This window comes from Bufo bufo, chromosome 2, assembly GCF_905171765.1.
Source record: "Bufo bufo chromosome 2, aBufBuf1.1, whole genome shotgun sequence".
Taxonomy (NCBI): domain Eukaryota; kingdom Metazoa; phylum Chordata; class Amphibia; order Anura; family Bufonidae; genus Bufo; species Bufo bufo.
In genome coordinates, this window is record NC_053390.1 from 768,687,705 (window position 1) to 768,700,699 (window position 12,995).

General features: G+C 43.2%; 1 protein-coding gene across 1 annotated transcript; it reads left to right on the forward strand.

Annotated features, from left to right (window-relative positions):
• Window positions 1-1,778: 1,778 nt before the first annotated feature.
• On the forward strand, window positions 1,779-5,136 carry FGFBP1 (fibroblast growth factor binding protein 1). The gene is made up of 2 exons (XM_040419078.1): window positions 1,779-1,928; window positions 4,409-5,136. The coding sequence occupies exon 2, from the start codon at window positions 4,429-4,431 to the stop codon at window positions 5,125-5,127; it is 699 nt and encodes a 232-aa protein (XP_040275012.1). The 5' UTR covers window positions 1,779-1,928; window positions 4,409-4,428; the 3' UTR covers window positions 5,128-5,136.
• Window positions 5,137-12,995: the final 7,859 nt, after the last annotated feature.

The following is a 12,995-nucleotide window of genomic DNA, read 5'->3' on the forward strand; positions in this document are numbered from 1 at the left end:
CTATATGGGGTGATCACCACAGTCATTGATCACGCCCCTGTAAGGCTCCATTCAGACGTCCGTGTGCGTTTTGCGGATCCGATCCATCTATCAGTGGATCCGTAAAAATCATGCGGACGTCTGAATGGAGCTTTACAGGGGGGTGATCAATGACAGGGGGGTAATCAATGACAGGGGGTGATCAGGGAGTCTATATGGGGTGATCAGGGGCTAATAAGGGGTTAATAAGTGACGGGGGGGGGGGTGTAGTGTAGTGTAGTGGTGCTTGGTGCTACTTTACTGAGCTACCTGTGTCCTCTGGTGGTCGATCTAAACAAATTGGACCACCAGAGGACCAGCTAGCAGGTATATTAGACGCTGTTATCAAAACAGCGTCTAATATACCTGTCAGGGGTTAAAAAAATCGCATCTACAGCCTGCCAGCGAACGATCGCCGCTGGCAGGCTGGAGATCAACCCTCTTACCTTCCGTTCCTGTGAGCGCGCGCGCCTGTGTGCGCGCGTTCACAGGAAATCTCGGCTCACGCGAGATGACGCCAATTGGCGTTAGCGTAGCCTGGGGGAGCCGCCGCAATGACGCCTTTCGGCGTTACAGTTGCGGGAAGTGGTTAATTGCCCGTGCGAGGCAGTAGCCATGTTTTTTCTTCTAAAGGGAGGTTGCGACGTGTATCGTGTTAGAAGAGGCCAGGAACCCCGCTGGCATCACTGCCTCCCATGTGACTGCAGCACCAAGGCCTAGACATATATCCGGTAACTGACTTTTACATTTTCTGCTAATTCTGATTGTACTACCACTTGCATTTGCATCTCTGGCCATTGTATATATAGCATTGTAGTCTAGTGTGCCCCCTTAAGGCGATTCAATATACAATTTAATCTTGGGTTGTGCTTATCTCGATCCACGAATCCACACATCCGTGTCTTGGTTTAACGCTACATGCTACCTGGGCTGGTTTCTGGCCTGATATAATCCCGTTAATGGACCGGGCTTATGTCTAACGAGTAACTGGTGGCAGTCTACCGGGCTGGCAGGGCTCTGTTTCACTGGGGCAGTTAAAGGGCTCTCTCAGTCTGTCATGGTTATGAGAGAGTGTTATGCCACGCTGGAGGTCGCGTGGGCCATCCTCTCTCACTCCCTGTGCCCGTGTGGACAGGGGGTGTCTGTGTAAAACTGTGCCAAGCCCACCTCACGTACCCCCAGGTGGTTCGGAACGTCGCGTCTTGGTGAAAGTGAAGAGACCGTACCGCGTGATCCCGACGTAGTAGTGACATCAGGACGGGCTGCGAGGTTCGGTTCATTACAACAATCTTAAAGACTTTATGTGCTTCAAATCTCATCAGTTCTGAAAGTGCCATGGGAAAGAAAATTTGACATTTAATACAGGATTGCAGATCCCACTTTATTTAAACAATGACATGAAATATCATATTACAGAGCACACTAAATGGCACGGATGAATTCATTTCATATACTCCATAATCGGGCCGATAAATAATAAAATAACACAAGGAAACAAGTTTAAACACATTCGTATAGAAAATTCTGTGCAGTTAGAAAAAGAAAACCAGCTCTGCTGCATAGTAAAGATGCCTGCATTACAGGTAGAGCCCGGAAGAGGGCTCACGTTGGTACGGACACATGAAAGAGCTCCCGGCAGAAACTGCAAAGCAGCTCATTTGGCGGAAAACAATGAAACAACAAAAGGAAATCCAGTATTACGGTTGTCAGGTAGCACATTTTAAACTGGCCTAAATCCAGGAGGTGTGTCTCGTAAGACAATATTGAAACAAATATTGAAGGCCATGTCGTAATCCTGAGCTTAGGTGTGTCCTCTACACTTTATAAATACCTCTCATTTACAACTAGCAACACATGTGATACAACACTGCACCTGAAGACATCCAAGGAGGAAATCTCCAAACCACAAGGTACGCGTAATGATATTTCTCTTTAGTCATTTCCTCATAGTATGACAATGCTCTATCCAATGAATGGGCTATGAGAAGCTTATTTAAAAGGACAAAATAACGCCATATAATACAATATAAGAAGAAAAAACATAGCATCTATTATTCTATGATTGATGGGTTAATAAGAATTGTATTACTAAGGGTAGATTTACATCCCCGTTTTGTTTCTTAACAGAAAATTTAAAAAAAGCAAAACTCACCCTTTATTTGGAGCATCCGTTATGCTCATTTTGCATTCATTTTAGCCAGTTCCGTCTAAGAAATATTATTTTAGATGGAAGAATAAGTACTTCATGGAGGACTTTTTCTTCTGTCCAAAATAGCGGATCTCAGGCGGAAATGGCTAAAATTGATGCAAAATTAGCACAACTGATGCTCAAAATACAGGATCCGTATTTTCTGTTTGTTTTCTGTTCTTCTGACGGGTCAGAAAAACATAAAACAAAACGGTGATGTGAACCTACCCTTAAGGTGCTGCTAACGCGATGCGGCTGTGCTGCGTTTGGGCGGTGGCAGTACTCTAAATGTCCATAGAAGTAACCATCCATAAGGGAAAGAGTTGCAAGAGTCATTACCAGAAACTGATTTAGAAATATTAGGAATGAAAAAATAAGGTTAAAGGAATACTCTGGGCAAAACGGATATTCTGTTCTATGAGAGGCGGTGCATGACACAGGGATTACATTTTTGGGGGTATTTGAATCCCTGTGTCATGCACCTCCCCCTTAGTTATGCACTGAGTTTGTTTTTCCTTAGGCGCTTCTCTATGCCCAGAGCAGGGCTATGAAGTGAGTCATGTCACTGTATAATGTAACTTTCCCCTGCTTGAATCACACGTCAAATAGATGTTAAATGAAAATAGCATCTAAGCTGCGCCTTTGTGAAACTTCAGGATATCGTGGTTTTGTGGACACATTAAAACCTTTGTAAGGTGCAAAGTGTAAAGAACCAGCACTGTGGCCCTTTCATGGAGGTCCCAGAGGTTGGTCCCACAATGATCATAACGTGATGGCATATCCTAATCATATGCCATCGTTTTATGAAATTGGAATTCCTCAAAAATGGGGAGAGTGCCAGCAATAAATATTATTGTAATAGAATTCAGCATGGGAAACTAGCTAGCTATTTTTGTAATTTACTTTCTGTTACAAAAACGCTCCAGTTCAGAGATATTCTCTTTACTACATTGTACGGACACCCTGTTGTTTGCAGTAATGTGGACACCTGCCTACTAGGTGCTCTCACATGCTGAATTCCATTCTTCAACTGCCACCAGTTATACTTGCTGTTAGAAGCTGTGACAGTTACAGGGAGAAAACTGCAGCAGAAAGAACACACCCCCTGAGCTGCAGCAGAAAGAACACACACCCTGAGCTGCAGCAGAAAGAACACACCCCCTGAGCTGCAGCAGAAAGAACACACCCCCTGAGCTGCAGCAGAAAGGATGTGCTCCTCGAGCTCTGATAAGAAGAGTTGCAGCATAAAGGACACGCCCGTGACCTGTCATAGGGAGTGAAATGCAGCTTTAATAAGCTTTCCAATACAACGTGGTAGCTTTGGGGTAACACAATCACTGGTTACACAACTTATAGGAATGGCTCTAGTCCTAGCCTAAAACTGTAACACTGACATTTTAACTTGCCAGGTTTGTTAAGGGGGAACCCAGTTGAAATGATCGTTTAGTTTGTGGCAGATACATAAAAGACAATCACTTTGGGGGAGTTAGCAGTTTGGCCACCACTGATTTCCAGAATGAGAGGGCTCTATGGCATTCGATGGAAACGTAACACAGAAATGTATCACAAGAAAACTTTTGCTAAGAATGTTGAGTTCAGTTTACAATTTACAGGAAGTTCTGAGTCGGGCTGAACAGGTGTGTGTTATATTGAGTCCTTTTATTGTGGGAATGGGGGTGGTCTGAGATCACAAGCTTCACCAATGTGATATTCTCACCTATATCTATAACCTTTCAGAATATAATCTTGGTTGGAACTCTCCTGGCATGAGGGTTCTTCAAGACTTTAACACTGATGACCTATCCTCAGGATAGGTCATCAGTATCTGATCGGTGGGAGTCCAACACCCAGGACAATCAGCTGTTTGAGAAGGCACCAATTATCTTGTGAGTGCCGCAGCCTTCTAGCAGCTTAGCAAGCATATATCGCACTCAGCCCCATTCACTACTATGGGGTTAAGCTGCGCCTAGGCCATGTGACCGATGTTGTCATTGGCCTACAAAAAGCTGAGAGAAGGCGCCAGCGTCGTTGCCTTCTCAAACTGCTGATCGGCAAGGGTCCTGGGTGTTGGACTCCAAGCTATTAGATACTGATGACCTATCCTGAGGATAAGTCATCAGCATTAAAGTCTCGGAAAAGTCATAATTAATGCTCAACTTTTCATATTCTTATGCACTGATATCCATCATTTTTTACATCCAGGTATCATCCTTTCATTTCCCATGAATAACACCATGAAGCTGAAAAGGTTTGCCTTGCTTACAGTGGCGACACTCCTGATCTCACAGATTCTCATGGTGGAAGGAAATAAGCAAAAAGAAGGAAAGAGAGACAAACAGAGAGGGGCAGGTAAAGACGAAAAGCAAAAACATTCCACTCATAATGGAGAAAGAGAGAGAGGATCTAAAGGAGGGGGAGGCTTCCTTCAAGGAAAATTTCTCAGTAAAGACAAAGCAGAATGCATCTGGTCTGTATCTGGGGCTGAGACTGTAACTTTAAATGTTGAATGTACTAAAGGGGAAACAAAAGTATCCTGTGCCTATGGAGGAAACCCTACATCATGCCAAAATTACGCCACAAATCAGAAGTCTTACTGGAAGCAAATCAATCGGGCTCTGAAAAAGCAGAAGAACATTTGCCAGGACCAACAAGCTGTTCTAAAGTCTAAGGAGTGCAAGAAAGGCCCTCCGGAGGCACACCTAAGGTACATCTTCTCTAGTGTGTCGGTGCCCAGCCATGAACATAAAGTCCAAGAAGGGCCTAAACCAACAACTAAAGTGGACATCATTGAACCAACTAAAGAGTGTGCAGAAGATCCAGATATCCTGGAGAGGCAAAGATTAGCCAACGAGTACTGTGGAAACTCATGGAGCTCACTGTGCAAATTCTTCTTCTCAATGCTGCAGGACAAAACTTGCTAAATCAAAATACTTGGTCATGCTAATACTAAAATTCTTTTTTATTTTATTATTTTTATTTCTATATATAAATGCTTCTATATTTAAAATTTTGACTCAAGCCGCTTGTCCAGATTTCTTTTCCATGTCTTTAGAATCATTATATATGGATTGTACAAGATGAATCAACTTGCTAAATTGTGAACTTTTAAAAGTTAACAAAAACTGATTCATCACTACAATACTATGTATGTCGTATTATTTTATGTTTTTTTTATAAAATAAAGATTTTTTTTTAACAATGGTTGGTTAATTTTGTGTTACTATTAAACACTAAAAGATTGTAAAACTCAGATAGTCACACATATTTTGCACTACATGGACAAAAGTATTAGGACACATTCTAAATCCATAGAGATGGTCCTCTCTTTGCAGCTCAATCAGCTTCCACTCTTCTGAGAAGACTTTCTCCAAGATTTTGGGGCGTGTATGTGGGAATTTTTGCCCAGTTATCCAGAAGAGCATTTGTGATGTGGGACACAAGGGCCTGGCTAACAACATTCACGCTAGATCACTTCAAAGGTGTTCAAATGAGGCTGAGGCCAAGGCTCTATGCAGGCCAGTCAAGTTCTTCCACACCAAACTGACCCAACCATGCCTTTCTAGACCTTGCTTTATGCAGTGGGCAACAGTCATGCAGGAACAAAGAAGGGTCTTCCCCAAAAGGTTTCCACAAAGTTGTCCAAAATGTCTTGGTATGCTGAAGCATTAAGATTTCCCTTCACTAGAACTAAGGGGCCTAGGCCAACCCCTGAAAAGCAACCCCATAGCATTATGCAGGTAACGTTCTCCTGGCATTCACGAAAGTAGACTCGTGTCAGATAGAGAAGTCTGATTCATCACTCCACAGAACACATTTCCACTGCTCCAGAATCCAATGGCAGCGTGCTTTACACCACTCCATCTAATGCTTGGAATTGTTCTTGGTGATGTATGGCTTGCAAGCAGCTGCTCGGGCGTGGAAACCCATGCCATGAAGCTTCTGGCACAGCACAGATTTTGTGCAGAAGAGGTTTGGACTCTGTAGTTATGGAGTCAGCAGAGTGTTGGTGACTTAGATGCATCATGCACCTCAGCACTGGGTGACCCATCTCTGTAATTTTATATGGTCTCTATTTCATGGCTGTGTTGCTGTCGTTCCTAGATGCTTCTGGTTTGCAATAATATTACTCACAGTTGATGTTGGAATATCTAGGAGGGAAGAAATTTCACAAACTGCTACAGTACCATGCTCAAATTGAGTGATTTCTTTAGAAAGAACCATTCTTTCACAAGGCAGATTGCATGGCTGGGGCTGTATTTTTTACAACTGTAGCAATAGGAACGACTGAAAGACTTAAATTCAATGATAAAGAGCTGTATCCCAATACTTTTCTCCTTATAGTGTATTTGCAGAGAAGGGCATGGAGGCAACCCTTTGAGCTGCTATATTCACCTTTGTATACGGCAACCCTTCCTCTTGGGTAGTCAGAACCATTGAAGAATTTCCTTCTACAGATGAACTCTACAATGTAAGCATACATAGGGGGTGGGGAACTGCACTAAAAGTCATGAAAATAACATGGAGAAGAAAACAAACAACAGGTTCTTCCATTTATGGTAGCAAAAACTAGCACCATAGTTAGGGAAAGTCCCAGTTTGATTTTTATTATGGGTCCTCATCTCTTGTGTGTATGCTAGTCAGAGAGGAGGATGAGGCAGCTCTTTAGTTCAGTGTTCTGAAGTAACTTGTCCTCCTGTGTGATTAGGACAGTATTTGTGTGTACTAATAGGACGGCGGCCATTTTATTTCTCCAAATGATTGCTCCTTAGACAAAATGAGCCATTATAGCAAATGAAAGGTATTTGGGAATATATTTATAGTGAAGTAATATTTAAGTATTTTCATTTTCTGTTCATTTTCAATTCCTGCATAACCCCTTTAAGTCCGCCAGAATGGGAGCTGCTCTTATAGAGAGGCAATCCATTCTGGCTCATAGCGGGAGTCACGAGTGGGGACCCTTCTGTAAGAAATTCATCCAATCCAACTTAATGGCCTGTCCTTAGTATCAGCCGGCATCCACCTCTTGGAACTCCCACTGTTCAACTGTTTGAAGTGTTTGTGGCACTCGCGCAAGGACTGCAGTCTTCGTCATTTATATATACCTTGTCATTTATATTTATCCAAATGCTGCTCATTCTAAGAATATCACATTTTTAGTAGTGGCTGCTCTGGATATAGCAGATTTGTCCCAATCAAGTCATCTGCTTTTATTTTTGGTATATATAAAGTATAAACAGAGCAAACCGGACCTAAAATACAGCCATGGAAAGTAGCTCTCAATGTGTATGTCTCCGGGCTCTGATGCCACACGAGCTGGACCAGGCATGGTGGACCTATAACAGTATCAGGTACTATTGAAGGAGTTTAGCATTTGCAGTGTTTTTTGTGTCATTTTTAAGTCTGTCTTAGGTTTGTGCCGACGCATCGAATTTTGGCACACAGTAATAATGAATTTTATACAAATACAATGTGGTTTCCTCCTGTAACTTTTGAAGTGGGCCTGGGGCTTGCCTGGTGAGGAGATGCAACATTTCTGCAACTTTTGTGAATGTCTCAGAAGATAAATGAGACTTAAGTGATGTAATCTGCAATCTTGGCCTTAAAGGGAACCTGTCCCCTAGAAAATGCATGTTAAACAGCCAGCAGTACCTTATTGCAGCCTATAGCATGAATATAAAGGTGCCTGTGTCTTTTCTGTACAATGTGCCAAAAGTGGGAAAAAAGACTTTTATTCAACTGGCCACGCTATGTAAACGATAGTCTTGAAGTCAAGGGGGCAGCGGCTTCCTCACCTGAAGTCAAGCACGCCCCGCCCCCTTTTCCTCCCCTTAGCGTTTGATTGATAGGATTTCCTTCACTACTGGACGCATGAATGTAGTCTTGCTCGTGCGCCGTGTCCCTGGTGTACTGCTGGCAGTTTAATATTCATTTTCTAGGTGACAGGTTCGCCTTAATACCAGCCCACTTTTGAAAGTGCTGTGGAGTGAGGCAGGTCAAAAGTATCATCATTTTTTGCAAAAGGTCATGTGCTCCAGAGTGTGCAACATTTTACCGCCAGAAAACTGGCATACCAGATTTCATGAATGTCCCCCTATGTCCCCAATACCAGTAGCAAGACTCCTAAATGTGACCAGACTCCACTGTGCTCCATAAAAGTAACAGGAAAGTCTCCCACAACCAGAGGAAACCATGTCATCCTTCATGGTGCTGTTTATTCTCTCTCATCTCTGGTGGCTTTTCACTTGGTTCAACCAATTATGACCATCGTCTTCAAATGTTGCAGTTTTTAAAGTGGAGATAGTCCAAATATGATCACAAGTCTTTTGGCATGCTAAACTTACGTCTGCAAGATCAAACATCATGGAGCATAAATACAATTGCTTCCTGGTCTTGACATGAAACCAGGGTGTAGACAGGCAAAACCACTCCTACTGAACCATGTGTCTGCAATGCAGTTTGCCTAGCAAAATCAAATAAATGCTACATTTACTAGTTGCAGACTGGACAGTATTATGGAGCTAATAATCATGTTCAAAAATAGAACACAATCTACATACCGCTTTTTTCCTCCCAAAAGTGGGTGAAAATGGCAGTGCGTCTTATAAAGCGAATAATGGAAGCGCTCATTAGTACAGTAGGACCAGGAAGCAGTGAGAGTAGCACTGTAAGCGTTGGTATTACTCACCGCTCCCTAGTCTTCTCTTGGCACCGTGCTGTGTCCTGATAGCGTACAACGTCAGGATGTAGTACATGTAAGCGCGCACTATGACCTGACCCTGTGAAACGTCAGTTCACAGTGGAGCACAGCAGGAAGAAAGTGCTGGATCTTCTGATTGGCGGTGCCTTCCGGAGCAGGAGAGGTAAGTTGTTTCATTTATTTTTAGTCTGATTTGGGGGTCTGATGAAGATAGGGGGTCTGATCTGAGGTCTGATGAAGATCGCAGTCTGATCTGAGATTTGATAAAAATTGGGGGTCTGATCTTAGGTCTGATGAAGACTGGAGGACTAATTTGGGGGCCTGACGAAAAAAAAAAATGTTTTTCTTATTTTCCACCTCTAAAACTTAAGTGCGTGTTATGATCAGGTACGCCTTAGAGAGCAAAACATACAGTACATTCTCACCCATTCTCTCTGCAGCTCCAGTCCATAAACTTTGCACACTCTTGTAGGGTCCTCAAACATCTTGCTATTCACACACACTCTGACTTTCTTTTACCACTGTCCACCATTTCATCCCTTTACGATGCAGACGCAGCGACTGATTTCTTTAACACGACAATTTCTTCAACTCTTGACTCAGTCGACCCTCTCACACATGGCAGATCAAATCAACAGACAACCCTTGCACACAAACCAGACAACAACCTGAGGCAAGCTTGCAGAACAACACTGGAAGAAACACACTACAAGAAAAACTTCCCCAAACACAGACAAGCAGTTCTCAGCTTCCAAGTCTGTACTCACCTCTTCGAAACAGCACTACTCCACTACTCTTAAGGTACGACCACACATTCAGATTTCCTGATGAAGTTTTGAACCCTCCTTTTATGATCTACTCCTGATTTTAGCTTCCAAAACTGCATCAGAAAATGTGACAGCGTGGCCGTACCCTTATATCTGCTCTGTCCCTCAAACCCAAGCAATTTTTATTATTTTAAATCCCTACTTTGTCCCCTGGAGCCCCCTCCCAAATCCTTCATCTAAACAGAGTACTTTGCCTCATATTCCAAACAAAAAAGATCTACAACGTCCAAAAAATCTTCAACCCTCTACTATGAATCGTGAAACTGCACTTGATCTATTTTGTTGGATTACTGAACACAATGTCTATAGGTTGAATATCAGATTATGGAGATAAAAAGGCAGGTTTAAAGCTTTAAGGGCTGTATTACACCTGCAGATAGTCGGCCAAATCATCACTAACAAGCGTTCGTAGGAAAAGTGTAAAAGTGCCGCTGATTACCCTCATGGGGCAATTGCAATTTGTAAGTAGGCTAAAAAATCATCGTGCAGTCTAATCACAATATGCTGCCAGCAAATAATGATTTTGTATGGGAACGAGCGATGGCACTAGCGATTGCTCCTCCCCATACTGTGGAGGAGATCTTTGCATGTAATAGCATCGGTCTCCTCCACTGACGAGCAGGCGATTGTTGGAACCCCATCTGCTGTTTTAATGCAGGCCTAAATCCGTGTGTGGTGTGAATTTGCTGGAGGTGACAGATCCTATCACAATCTACAGTATGGACTAAAGAAAGGTAGGTCAATGGAGGACTGAAAAGGTCAAAATGGTCAAAAAGTCATGGATAAAATATGGTAAATGGATTAATATGTATTTATTACATCTAAGCAGAGAACATTCCTGAAGTTATAGTCCCTTTAGTTTATTCACAGGATCAGATTAACAATAACCTGTTTTACAGCTTTATATTTCTTCTCTTGTTGTACGATGTATGCAACATTCCTGTGAACACCTGAGAAGTCCAATAGTAAAAAAATTAGCACCTGCGTATTCTAATAGACAACATATTTCCACAGTGAAAATTAAAGGGTTTCTACTACCAGAAATACTGTTATGTAGCTGACTGATATAGTGATGCGCTAATGTCCGCACTACATATCAGTATGTTTCTAACATTAGTCCCTGCAGCCGTTCTGATAAAATAAGCACTTTTATTATATGCTAATGAGCCTCTAGGTGCTATGTGGGCGTAAAATCAGCACCTAGAAGCTCCGTCTACTCACGCTTTATCCCGCCCAGGTCCAGTGTTCTGCCCGTCCCGCTCCTCTTGATTGATGGCACGGTCCTCCGCATCGTTGATGAAATCCTGCGCCTGCGCCGTTCACTTCTGTCTTCGGCGCAGTGAGTGAAGGCCGCTCTCCTGATGCCAACTTCCTCACTGTGACGAAGTCAGCGCAGGCGCAGTGAGGAATCCGGCACCAGGAGCGCATCATTCACTCACTGCGCCTGCACCGAAGACAGAAGTGAACGGCGCAGGCGCGGGATTTCGTCAACGAGGCGGTGGACCATGCCATCAATCAAGAGGAGCTAGGCTGGCAGAACAGGGGACCTGGGCGGGATAAAGCGTGAGTAGACGGAGCCTCCTAGGTGCTGATTTTATGCCCACATAGCACCTAGAGGCTCATTAGCATATAATAAAAGTGCTTTTTCTACAAAAACGGCTGCAGGGACTAATGTTAGAAACATACTGTTATGTAGTGCGGACATTTGCGCATCGCTAATGTCAGTCAGCTACATAGCAGTATTTCTGGTGGTAGAAACCCTTTAAACAAAAAAATACAAAAATAACAGCAGCACTCCTTTTAGGGTACTTTCACACTAGCATTTTGTTATCCGGCATTGAGTTCCGTCCTAGGGGCTCTATACCGGAAAAAAACTGATCAGTTTTATCCTAATGCATTCTGAATAGAGAGCAATCCATTCAGGATGCATCAGTTCAGTCCCTTTTACGTTTTTTTGACTGAGAAAATACTGCAGCATGCTGCAGTTTTATCTCCGGCCAAAAATACTGAACACAAGCCTAAATGCCGGATCCAGCATTAAGCGGCTTTTCGGTCTGCGCATGCGCAGACCTTTAAAAATGCCCCAAAAAATTTATACTGGATACATTTTTCCGGATGACACCATAGAGACAGATCCGGTATTGCAATGCATTTGTTAGACGAATCCACATCCGGATCCGTCTGACAAATGCCATGAGTTTGTGTCCGGATTGCCTGCCGGATCTTCACAACGCAAGTGTGAAAGTACCCTTAAGATACCAGGTGCAACTCCTTGCAAGGTTTTGGACGAAAAACCAGTCATTAATGTAGAAGATGACAAGGCAGCACTCCGGTCTCCAGTGAAACAAAGTGGATCTTTATTACAATTCACTGGAGACCGGAGTGCTGCCTTGTCATCTTCTACACAGTGAAAATTAGCTATAAAATAAATCAATTTAAAAATTAAAATGAATGTATCAACAGTGTGCAGCGTACTCAAGTTGTGTGTAGAAATGTATTCCTGGGTGTAGTAGTGCAATAGACACTAACCTGAGACGGCTGACTCTCTGCATAGGCAGGTGATGGTAGGAAAATGTTCGTGACGCCAGTGCCAATTAAACGGTGGCACGCCGTTTGCTGATAGCAGGAATAACTGAGGAACCACGTGATGTTAAAACAAAACTCCAACTTTAGTAGTTTCCATATAGAGACATTAACGGAAGCACAGTTCCTTTGCATACAGTTGATTTTTCAATACGGTCGATGCAGGCAATACAGATTAAGCAAGGTGACTTCAGAGTGTGAAACACAGGACTTGCAGTACAGGAGCTTGCACTCTATTCCTGACTGATCCTGGGACATAGAAAATCTTCTCCAAGGCCCAATACCTTAACTCTGGCGTATATCCTTGGTTCTCTCTTTATAAAGTACCTCCTCTGTTATCTTGAGTACCTCTTGCTTTTCTGCGCTTTGCTTCTGTCTCCCTCTCAGCTTCCTCAGGCTCTTTAACTGAGGTATTCCTGTTTCGGCATATGGGAATTCAGGAGGGGAACCTTCTCCTTGGATCTGGAACCCGGTTACAGGGACTGCATTACCCTCTCCTGGTCCACAGGCTTCAGGCCTGGACTTGTCTCTGACATAGTCTAAGCTCCAACTTCAGACTACCGGCTGCAGCTTTAGACTCCCACTTAAGACTCAACTTTAGACTCAACTGCCCTTCCTTTCCCTGTCTGGGCCTTATATAAACTAGGGCTCCCTAGCTCCCTCTAGTGACTAAGAGCTGGAA

What these genes read in the sequence shown, in the direction of transcription:
- FGFBP1 (XM_040419078.1), top strand. Translation starts at nt 4,429, where the DNA reads ATGAATAACACCATGAAGCTGAAAAGGTTTGCCTTGCTTACAGTGGCG.